At 40.9% G+C, this 12,311-nt stretch overlaps 1 protein-coding gene across 1 annotated transcript in view; it reads left to right on the top strand.

The window, feature by feature from the left end:
- usp40 (ubiquitin specific peptidase 40) overlaps nucleotides 1–12,311 on the top strand; it is a 135,769-nt gene that overhangs the window by 95,342 nt on the left and 28,116 nt on the right. The window contains exons 21-25 of the mRNA XM_087988867.1: nucleotides 1,118–1,204; nucleotides 5,089–5,125; nucleotides 5,382–5,446; nucleotides 7,388–7,462; nucleotides 8,104–8,233. Coding sequence (XP_087844993.1) covers nucleotides 1,118–1,204; nucleotides 5,089–5,125; nucleotides 5,382–5,446; nucleotides 7,388–7,462; nucleotides 8,104–8,233 — 394 coding nt within the window. The remainder of the gene's footprint in view (nucleotides 1–1,117; nucleotides 1,205–5,088; nucleotides 5,126–5,381; nucleotides 5,447–7,387; nucleotides 7,463–8,103; nucleotides 8,234–12,311) is intronic.

Below are 12,311 nucleotides of genomic sequence, written 5' to 3'. Positions count from 1 at the left end.
GAAACCAACGTTAGCTAACATAATGTTTGTCAGCAATCTACACTGAAACTCCACAAAATATCCCATGGGACCGCTAGAACTATTACCACAGTTGTACTTTTCTCTGCTCTCTAAATGGACACTTTATTCTCCTGAAACAAGTTCAAAGTTCTTCTCTGCTCCCAATCGTTCTCTTCCTTTTTCCTTCTCCAGTTATTAATTCTAATCTCAGTGCTGACTTCTATGGTGAGGTTGCTGTGAAAGTTTCTCCCTCCGGCTAAAACTAGGACAATTTTCTGATCTCAGTTAAAGCTTCAGAAACATTGTTTCTTCTGTTTGGCTCAAGTTTCTATCTATCTTCTAAGTATTGAATAGTAAAGACAGAATTCCTTTAGTCTGCCTCTGTTTGTCTATTGTTGTTCATCCCCCCCCCTGCCCCGCCCTCGTCCCCCTGCCCCACCCCCTTCTCTCACCCCCCTCCCTTCTCTTTCCCCCCCCCCTCCAATTTTCCCCCATTGTGCTATTACCCGTGTCTTTCTCTCTCCACCCCTGCCGATTCTTCCACACTGACCTTACTAGGAGATTCATGCGTACCATCAGAAATCTGCCGTCTACAATCTCAAGTATTTCCTGTTGACTTCTATTCTTTTTAAGATCCATCCCCATGGTTATGTAAACCACAAAGATATTGTGTCCATGTAGATAAGCTAATTGGATATTCTTAAGAACCCAGCCCCATTCACAATTTTAGAATTAAATCGAGCACTTAACATATAAGTATTTGTGAAGTCCTACTTTCCTAATGCCTGTCGTCAGAAGTCTAACAGTTTATTTCATACAGTTAGCACAGATACTATTGACCTTGTCCACCAGTATCAATGTCTTACATGTTCTACCACTTATATCAACATAAGCAACCAACATCGAAGCTATTGAGCCTTGTGGTTGGGCTGAATTCAGGCAGGTTATATACCCATTTCATTCTACCAATTTCCTTAGAGTCCCAGAGCATAGCAATCTCACAAAATTTGTAATAATGTGTATTTTCTGACAGCAAGTTCTTAGACTCTTGACTGTTGATGGAAAAATACTTTCGTATCATTTCTAATTGATTTTTGTTTTTAATTCTTCTATTTAGCTGTTCTTGTACTTCTCTGTTGGGGACAGTCTTCATATGACCCCTGAAATGGAAATAGTGGTAGAACAGAGCATCTCTGTCAGAGAGGTAAATAATTGGGTCGACGAACATGATGAGATTTTCTGCAATTTTGGTAAAGTGATGTGTTCACTAATGTTACACTATTCTATAAAAGGTGGAGCCTGCATGAAGGCTAAATTCCATATTCTGCACTCTTTTGTGAGCATCCCTAATTTATTAGGAGATGTTGGGGGTGTGCTGTCTTTTTTTAAATGCTGTGGTCCATATCATGCTCGTAGACCAACAAACTTGTTAGATAGGGAATTCCAGAACATTGCAACTCCTGTGATATAGTTCCGAGTCAGATGATTTAAGCCTTGAAGCAGAACTTTTAGGTGATGGTGTTCACATAAATCTGCTGTCTTTATTCTGCAAGATAGTAGGTTTAAAGGTGCAGTCAGAATAGCCATGGCAAGTTGCTGCAGTTCACCTTGTAGATATGTCAGCAATGAAAACTTTGAATGTTAAGATAATGGATGAAATACTAGTTATGCTGCTTTACCTGTCCTGGATGATGATAAGCTGCTTGTGTATTGTTGAAACTGTCCTCATCCCAGCAAGTGGTATGTATTTCATTACACTCCTGATTTATGCCTTACAGATGGTGGACGTGTTTTGGGGAATCAGGAGGTGGGGTTACTCACCACAGAGTTTCCAGCTTCTGACTTGCTCTTGTAGCCACTGTGTGTATATGGCTGGTCCAGTTCAGGTTTTGGCTGATGGTTGCCCTAGGATGTTGATATTGAGAGATTCGACAAAGTGATGCCATTGAATGTAATGGGAAATAGCAAGGTTCATGTTTATTAGAAGTGCCCATTGCTCGCCTCTGTTTAGCATGGTTGTTTTTGTCAACAATAAGACTGTTAAGTATTGCTGCAATGGGCAGACTTCTATGAAGGGTCGCGATTAGTATTTAGTCATTAGTGAACAAGCTGTCTTCTGACTTTATGCTAGATTAATAGGTCTCTCAGCTGAAGATGGTTAGGTTAAGGAGACTACCCTGAGGAACTCCTGCAGTAATGTCCCAGAGCTGAAATGATTGGCTTTCAATAGCTCCAATTATCTTCCTTCTGCTTGGTTTGACTCCAAGAAGTGGCGAGTTTTCCTCAACTTCCCATTTCCTTCAATTTTGCGAAGTTCCTTCATACTACATTGGGAATATTACTGCTTGATGTCAAGGGCCATCGCTTTCACCTCTCCAGTTGGGTTCAAGGTGAGGTGAGGCCTGGAGCTTTGGAAATTTACTGAATGTTCATGAAGAGGTTATTGCTGAGTAAGTGCTACATTTTAGCAGTGTTAACAGTACCTTCTGTCATTTTGCATTAAACTGAGAGAGCACTAATGTGGTAGTAATTAACTAGTATGGCCTTGTCCAGGGTTTATGGTCAGGACATTCCTGGACAAATTTCATGCAGGTGGATCTCAGTTATTCTAGGTTCATGGGATGTGGGCATCCCAGCGTTTATTGCTTATCCCTAATTGCAGTTAGGAGTCAAGCTCATCTCTTTGCAGTGGTCTGGAGTCACATGTAGAATCAGGAAACTATTGGCCAGTTGGCCTAATTTTGGTCATTGGTAAGATTTTAAAGTCCATTATTGTAGATGAATTTGCAGAGTACTTGGAAGTGTGTGGTAAAATAGGGCTGAGTCAGCATGGCTTTATCAAGGGGATGTTATGCCTGATAAATCCATTAGAATTCTGAGATCAAACAAGTTAGACAAAGGAGACTCAGTGCACATGGTCTATTTGGATTTCCAGAAGGCCTTTGACACAGGAGGCTGCTAAGATAGACCCTAACCTGTTACAGGCAAGGTACTGGCATGAATAGAGGATTGGCTGACTGGCAAAAAGCAGAAGAATAAAGGATGGCAGCAGATGACTAGTATAGCTCCGCAGGCATCTGTGTTGGGACCACAACTATTTACATTAAACGTTAATGATTTGGATGAAGGAACTGAGAGCATTGTTGCTAAGTTTGCAGATGACACAAAGCTGCATGACTGGACGGGCACTGTTGAGGAAGCTGCAGACGGATTTGGATAGGCTAAGAGAGTTGCAAAGAAGATGCACATAGAATACAAGGTTGGAATATATGAGGTTATGCGCTTTGGTAGGAAGAGCAGAGGCATAGACTATTTTCTAAACGGAGAAAGGGTTTGGAAATCTGAAACACAAAGGGAGTTGGGAGTTTTGTTCACGTTTGTCTTAAGGTTAACATGCAGATTCAGTTGACATTTAGGAAGACAAATGCAATGTTAACATTCATTTCAAGAGGGCGAGAATACAAGAGCAGAGATGTATGCCTGAAGCTGTACAAGGCCGTGATCAGACTGCATTTAGAATATTGTGGGCAGTTTTGGGCCCTGTGTCTGAGGAAGGATGTGCTAGTATTGGGGCTTACAAGAATGATCCTGGGGATGAAGGACTATGTTAAATGAGGAGCTGTTGAGGACTATTGGTCTGTATTCGATGATTAGAAGGATGAGAGTGAATCTGACTGAAAATTACAAAATACAGAGAAGCCTGGATAGAATGGACATGGAAAAGATATTTCCACTGATAGGAGAGAATAGGACCCAAAGCCATAGCTTCAAAGTGAAGGAATGACCCTTTAGAATTGAAGTGAGGAGGAATTTCTTCAGCCAAATGGTGATGAATCTATGGAGCTCATTGCCACCGAGGGAAGGAGGCCAAGTCATTGAGTGTTTTCAAGACAGGACATAGGTTCTTGATTAGTAAGAGAATCAAGGGTTATGGGAAGAGGGCAGGCAAATGGGTCTGAGAAACATTTCAACCATAATCGAATGGTGGAGAAGACTTTGGGCCGAATGGCCTAATTCTGCTTCTATATCTTACGGTCTTATGTAGGCCAGACAATGTAAGGACGACATATTTCCTTCACAGGATAGAAGATTTTATTTGAGGTAGTAATGAGTATTAATTAGTTTTATATGACAAACTAGCTTTTTATTCCAGAATTTTTATTGAATTTTCGATTTCATCATCTGCAATGGTGAGATTTGAACATTATCCGGGGTATTAGATTACTAATCCAGTGACATTACTGTGATATGCTGCCATCTCCCCAAGATTTATTAGAATAGCTTTGCTAGGAAAGTTGCCTGTTCTGGAACATGTTTTCACAACTATTGTCACCACTACTGACCATGGGGTCTCAACCTTTTGTCTCCCTTCCTCCTTTTTAAAGTGCTGTTGTATTTATCTCTCTTCACCCCTGCTGTTTCCTAAAGGGAAGACCACAGAGGTTTTTATTGGGAAATGGAGTGTATTTGAAGTGAATTTGCAATTTAATAAGTAATAACCTGTCTCTATTTACTGTGACCAAGCTCGGAATGCACTGGTGAGATGATTCCCATTTCTGTGACAGATTTCCAAATAGTGACAGCTTATGAACAATTTCATGCTGGGGTCTGTTACCAAGTGACAAGGAATTGAGAATGTCTAACTCATTTCATGCAGGATTGTTGTAATTAGTAGTAGGAGGAAATTTTCATTCCACCAGTCTGGGCTGGGTGCTGCAGAGAAATTGTTTAGTAAACTAAAGTAAACTAAACAATTCCATTCTTTAAACATCCATATGAGAGGACTCAAGACCAACACAACATTATTGAATCCAAGTAGTTCCTTTACTTTTCGTTATTGTTTGATTAATGTGTTTCAGAATGAGACCTTCTGACTGGTGTCTTACAAACTGGATTGTACTGTCCTTGAAGCAATTGACAGTTAACTCCTGGGGCCATCCCATCTTCTACAAACTGAAGCCATTCAAACCTTTGTTGCACCAAGTCTAAGCTGTTCATTGTGTTGACCTAACGGTTCATCTTGGCTCCTGCTATTCTACTGCTTCAAATTTTAAATCCCTAAACTTAATGATATGTCTTTTGTTCTAGTGTTTGAAGCTGATGTTGGAGAAAGCTGGATTAACAGGTATGTTAGAAAGTCCTCTTTAAATGTATATTCATTGCTAAAATAGCAACCTCCAGTAAAGGATTTAGCAAAATTAGTGTATTAATATATTAGTTACAAAGAGTACTTGTAGCAGTAAAAGCATAATTTTCTGAAGAAATATCAGGAAGCGCACATTCAGTGAATGCTTACAGCCTCTGGAACAATTGACAGTACTACAAAAAGTTTTCATGGCTGCTTCTGTGTCTTCTATTAAACTCTTGCTATTTATCCACAGGAGAGTGTTGGCATTTGAGGAAAACTGACTGGTGCTATGATGCCGGGGAGGTTTTGAAAGATGAAGTAAGTTAATGAGGTGGAAATTAGCTTTGCCGCACATGTACACTAGACAGTCCTCCCTCATTTGTCTTTGATTGTGCTGATAACGGTGCCATCTTCACCCTACTAATCAATTGGAGTTAGACCAACTCATGTAATTACACAGTATGTATTACATTACAGTAACTTGTTAGATTTCAGACAAAATCAAATGCATGGATATCTTATGTCTTCTAAATCACATGTTAGCATTTAAACTCCAACGGATGTGACGCCAAAAACATGTTTTATATTATATCAGACAGGCAAACAATGTCATATTCTGGGACTAGAGTTTACTTGAAAGTTTATATCCTTATACTTAGCTATGCTGCTCAGCTGGAAATTTAAGGATTCTTCCCTAGCTGGTGGTTGTGTACCATCTACTGGCTGATTGCATAACTATGGTAATTCTCAGTGCAGAGTGTCCGCATGTACGGTAGCACAAGAATGTAGTGTTTGATTTCATAAAAAAGGACAAATTATACAGGCATAATAGATATTTTTGTTTGACATAGTGCATTTTAATGAAATTACTTGTAAGATGTTAATGGTTTTAAGATATAGAATTTCAACATGTACTGTTATCCTGTGGAAAATTTTGCAATATTTAACATGCGTAATTGACAAAGATTCCTTCATGAATAAACAAACATGTTCGGAAGGAGGGGACAATAAGTGATTTACATTGAAGGTCCATCTTCTTCCTCCTTTAATTGTTCAATTTCTTGAGGACGCGGGATGAAATTTGAAAGAGGTGGGACTCAGATGAACCTTCAAATACAAGACTCTTTCAACTTGGTAGATGCCTTATGTTACCAGAAGTATTGTTCACACAGGTGCATCACAGCCATAGTGTGTCTCATCTGCACGATACACTGTCGCACCTCCCAAACCCATTGTCTCAATGATCTAGAAGAATAAGGTCAGAAGATGCAAGGCAACACCAGTATCTTCAAGACCCCCTCTAATTTGTACAACTTGCTGACTTGGAATTTTATCACTGTTCCTTCATTGTCAATCGATCAAAATCCTGGAATCCTCTTGCTGTTAACACTGTTTCTTTGTGACATGAACTGCGATAGTTCAAGGGATGACTCAATATCAGCTTCTTGAGGGCAGTTAGGATGGATAAGAAAAATGGTTTTTCCATTGATATCCACATCACTAACTGAAGGAATTAAAAGATTCCATTACATTCTTACAACTGATATTGGTTTTCAAAAAGATTGTACATGAAAATGAAAATGTGAAGCTGTCTTTCTTCTGCATACCTCTTCCCCCAAATAGAACAAGGCTGATGAGGCTGAGAGCCAATTGAAAATAATAGAATTAAAGCTGAATTGAAGATGGACTTTCATTGGGCTTGGATTTTGAGGGTATGGAACTAAGACAGATGGATGAAATCAAGTAGCAGATTAGTCAAAAGCTAATAAATGAGAGGACAGGCTTAAGGGGATGAATGGCTGACTCCTATTTCTATATAGAAGATGAGGACAGTGTAAGTCGCAACTTCTGTGTTTCTGTGGAAGGGTCATCAGATCTGGAACATTAACTTTGATTTCTCTTCACAGATGCTGCCAGACCTGCTGAGCTTTCTCAGCAACTTCTGTTTTTTTTCTATGTTTCTTTGTTCAATAAATTGATTTCAGTTGGGATGGTAAACTTTATTCTTCATGGTCTCAGCTGAAAATGTTTTATTGCTATGATTATAAATCTTAGCACGTGTGAGGATGACAATATTTTGTAGCATATTCTCAACACTCTCTCAAATGGCTGTGTAAGCTAGTGACGCTAGCACCTAGTGACTGTTGCTTAGAGGTGCATTCATTGCTTTCAGGGTAAGGAGTCAGGAGAAAATTGACTGAAGAGGGAGGGAAGCTTAACATCGTACAACTGTTTTTTTTTTCATGTTGGTATTTGTAGGAAGCCACATTGGCATATATGAAGATAACAAATGGAGAGACACTGGTCATCATGGAGGGAAGGCTTCCACCAAAGGTAAAACTTTCACTGTAATACAATTAATCAGAAAGCACTGCACAATTCCACTCCTGATTTTTATGTGAAAAGTAAACTATCTTTTCAGTGTCAGCTCAATGGAATAAATTGTAAAGCACAGATGGAGACCTTTCAGCCCATCAACCCTATGTCTGCCCCTCTGTGAAAAGGCATCCAGTTATTTCCATCTGCTTCTCCCTCGTCTCCTATTTTGAATTTCTTTTTTAGTGAATATATTCGAGTTCATACTGATTGCACTTCCACCAATTTTCCAGATGGTGCATTTCAGATCGCGTCATCCATGACTGATCCCTTTGCTAATTATCTTGAATGTGTTTCCTCTGGTTACCGATGTCCCTTATGTGGGTACAGTTTCTCCTTAGTTATTCTGTCGAAGTCTTTAATAATTCTGAATGCTTCTATTAAATCTCCCTTTGTTATAAGGAGAACAACCCCAGATGTGCCTGCATCATGCTTATTGTCGGAGAAAGATTTATATCATGAGTGAAACAGCAGATTTCTGCTACATGACTTGGCCTACAGGCAGTAGATTGCTTTCACTGCCAGAGTCTGATTGAAAAATAAAAGTCTCTTTTGTGTCCTTTTTGTGCTTTTTCAGTTTCTTGGTGTATCTCTCACAGGGATTCCTGATGTTACCTGTCTGGCTGTACCAGCCTCCACTGGACTCTGAAAATAGAGGGTGCTTTCGAGAAGAGCAGGAAAACATTGCAAATAGACTCTGTGATTTAAATATCGAGTCAACTGCCAGAGGTAGGTGAACAAGGTAGAGGAAATTGTGGTATTTTGAAATTGATTGTGAGTTAGGATGTAATATGGCTCAGTTACATTTTTGATGTCACCAATTTCTGGAGTTTTTCAGAATGATTGAGTTTTTTTTTAGAAAAAGCTGGATTAGATTGTTTCCTGTGAAGCTGTAACAGGATTTTTTTTTGGGGGTTGGAATTGCTTCAGCTGGGTGTGTGAAATGTTTTAGTATATAGGTATTCCACCTTTAAAGTGGCCTCGTTTTCACTATTTTGCTTTAACGTCAGTGAGTTAGAAGGCCTAGAAAGTGCACGACTTGTTATAATGTTGTTTACCGGAGTATATTACAGTACTTGACCTGATTGCCACCATTTTGCATGACCTTTCTGTCTCCAACTCGCAGTCTCTCCCCATGGTACATAGTGTCCTGTGGCGAGGGACATTCCACCCTCCACATCCCAACTTCTCCACTAGAGCTGCTACCTGAGCCGCTTACCAATTAGGAGTTACCAATTAAGCATTTAAAGATTTGTATTTCCGTTTAGAGGGTGCAGGAATATGTATTTTCCTGCTAAGGGTTGCCCTCACAAAACAGAACTTCATTTTTAACATTGATTCCTTTGGAATTCTCAGGACCGTACCCTTGACTTTAAGTGAGGATACTCTTACCTTTTGCCCATGAACACTTCTAAAATGCCTCTGTTATTAATGAATGGAAAACTTAGTTAAGATTAACTAGAAAAATTATATCTTGGCATTACGCCAAAACCTTAGTGTAACAGTTCTGAAGGCATGTCTGCCTACTTCTGTTTTTATTCCCTATCTGCATGGCAAAAACTATTCAGATTATATTTCCCTTTTCTTTTGAAACAAACATACAAAGTAGAAGCAGATTGGTCCATTCTGTCCCTTGAGCCTGCTCTACCATTTAATACAATCATAGCTGAATGAGAGTTTTAAATTCCACAACCCTATCCACCCCCAATAACGTTTGATTCCCTTACCTAACAAGAACTTGTCCACCTCTACCTTAATATTTTATGACTTTGCCTCCAGCACCTTCTGAGGCAGAGTTCCAAAGTCTCTCAGCTTCCTGAGAGAAAACGTTCTCCTGATCTCTGTCCTACAAAAGTGTCCCCTAAAAATAGTGTTTCCTAGTTCTGTTTCCTAAATTCTGGCAAAGATTCATGCAGGATTCGACTCATCACATCCTGTGAATCAGGCAAAGCCTCATTTGTATGCATACTGTTTGCTGCCAGTCAGCAAATCTTCTGTCCATGTTTGTGTGTTACCACTGAGCTCCTACTTTGCCCAAAAGCCTATCATGTGACGCCTTCTCAAATGCCTTCTGGAAATCTAAGTGCAGTACATCTACAGGCTCCCCTTTATCCTTAACGCTAGTTACTCCTTCAAAGAATTCCACTAAATTGGGTAAACGTGCTTTTTCCTTTCTCAAAACCATGTTGGCTCAGATTACCCTGAGTTTTTCCAAAAAGCTCAGTCTTCACCTACTTAATGATTGATTCATATGACTGATAGCAAGCTATTTGGCCTGTTGTTTCCTGTTTCTGCTTCTCTGCCATCTCGAATAGAGGAGTTGTATTTATGTTTTTCTAGTCTGATGGAATCTTTCTAGAATTGATGGAATTTAGTAAAATTGATACCAATGCATTTACTCATTCATTAGAGTCATAGAGCACGGAAATAGACCCTTCGGTCCAACTCATCCATGTTGAACATATATCCAAACCTAGTCTAGTCCTATTTGCCAGCATTTGGCCAATATCCCACTAAACCCTTCCTATTCATATATCCATCCAGATGCCTTTTAAGTGTTGTAATTGCACCAGCTTCCTCATTCCATAGATGCATCCACTCATTAGCCATCTCTTTTAAGATTCTGGGATGAGGTCCATCAAGACCTGGGAACTTAGTAGCCTGTGGCTCCATCTGTTTGCTCAGTATTACAAACTTACAAACAAGGAACATGAATATGCCATTCAGCCTTTAAACCTGCTCTTTTTGGTAGGATTATTGTTAATCTTCTTAGAATCTCAAAACCAGATTCCTGCTTACTCCAGATGATCTTAGGTAAGGTACTGCAGTACTGTTTCTTAAAAGGTTTCACACGAGTCCTGGTGAACAACAGGATTTCTGGCCCCAATAATGTAGTAAGTTTGAAGCGAAACAAGGGAAATGTTCAAAGGGAAATGCTGACTGTGTATCCTAGTTCACTTCAGCTGAAAAGCTTTTGTGCCCATACAGTTGTCCTAATTTAAATGGAAAGTTCTATACTTAGACTCACTCTTCAAACGAGATGTAAATTTCAGTCAATCATCTCAGGATGCCTTTATGCTGATGTCATTAATTAATCCAATCACATGATATAATAACAAGTCTAGTATAACTTGCTCTCTATAGGTTGCAGAATGTGGTGCTCTTAGGAAATTATTCTGTGTTCTTTGAACTCCTCATCAAGGCTGACATTGTCAATGTGATTTTTCTCATCTGTTATCTTTGTCACGTAATCTTTTAGTCGGTATATTGTTAGTTTTTTTTTAATTTTCCTTTCCTGCCACTTTCTGACCTTAATTTCTCACATAACTATTTTACTCTCCTGCATTGACTATCCATTGATTTGTTACATCTACCCAAGCTTGATCCCTCCTCCATTTTTTAGTGTAAAACATTGTCTATTAGCATTATTATGTTTGCTAAAACATTAGTCCCAACAGTCTAGATTAGAGTGGTGCTGGAAAAGCACAGCAGGTCAGGCAGCATCCTGAAGTCTTGGGCAAAAGTCGACGTCTCTGGCAAAAGCCCTTCATCAGGAATAGAGGCAGGGTGTCTGCAGAGTGGAGAGATAAATGTGATGGGGGTGGGGGAAGGTAGCAAAGAGTACAATGGGTGAATGGGGGTGGGGATGAAGGTGATAGGTCAGAGAGGAGGGTGGAGTGGATAGGTGGAAAGGAAGATAGGCAGGTAGGACAGATCATGAGGTCGGTGCTGAGCTGGAAGGTTGGAGCTGGGGTGAGGTGGGGGAAGGGGAAATGAGGAATCTGGTGAAATCCACATTGATGCCATGGGGTTGAAGTGTTCCAAGGCAGAAGATGAGGCGTTCTTCCTTCAGGCGTCTGATTGTGAGGGAGTGGCGGTGGAGGAGGCCCAGGACCTGCATGTCCTCGGCAGGGTGGGAGGGGGACTTGAAATGTTGGGCCACAGGGTGGTGGGGTTGATTGGTGCGGGTGTCCCGGAGATGTTCCCTCAAGCTAGGAGGTATCCAGTCTCCCCAGTGTAGAGGAGACCGCATCGGGAGCAACGGATACAATAAATGATATTGGTGGATGTGCAGGTGAAACTTTGATGGATCTGGAAGGCTCCTTTTGGGCCTTGGATGGAGGTGAGGGAGCAGGTATGGGTGCAGCTTTTGCAATTCCTGCTGTGGCAGGGGAGGGTGCCAGGAAGGGAGGGTGGGCTGTTGGGGAGCATGGTCTTGACCAGATAGTCACGGAGTGAACGGTCTTTGTGGAAAGGGGTGGGGAGGGAAATATATGCCTGGTGGTAGGGTCCGTTTGGAGGTGGCGAAAATGTCGTCGGATGATGTGGTTTATGCGAAGGTTGGTAGGGTGGAAGGTCAACACCAGGGGGGTTCTGTCCTTGTTACGGTTGGAGGGGTGGGGTTCGAGGGCGGAAGGGCGGGATGTGGACAAGATGCTTTGGAGGGCTTCTTTAACCAGGTGGGGAAGGGAAATTGTGGTGTCTCAAGAAGGAAGCTATCTGGTGTGTTCTGTGGTGGAACTGGTCCTTCTGGGAGCCGATACGGCGGAGGCGGAGGAATTGGGAATACAGAATGGCATTTTTGCAGGAGGTAGGGTGGGAAGAGGTGTAATCCAGGTAGCTGTGGGAGTCGGTGGGTTTGTAAAAAATGTCAGTGTCAAGTCGGTCGTCATTAATGGAGATGGAGAGAGGTGTCACAGATGGTCCAGGTGAATTTAAGGTTGGGGTGGAATGTGTTGGTGAAGTTGATAAATTGCTCAACCTCCTTATGGGAGCATCCCAACAGTACTGGCCCCGCTTCCCATTG

Source organism: Chiloscyllium plagiosum, unplaced genomic scaffold (genome assembly GCF_037043375.1).
Source record: "Chiloscyllium plagiosum isolate Xiang-an unplaced genomic scaffold, Cpla_swu_hap1 HiC_scaffold_7, whole genome shotgun sequence".
In the NCBI taxonomy this organism is placed as follows: Eukaryota; Metazoa; Chordata; class Chondrichthyes; order Orectolobiformes; family Hemiscylliidae; genus Chiloscyllium; species Chiloscyllium plagiosum.
Note: the sequence above shows the minus strand (reverse complement) of the source record. Positions and strands in the feature narration are given on the sequence as shown.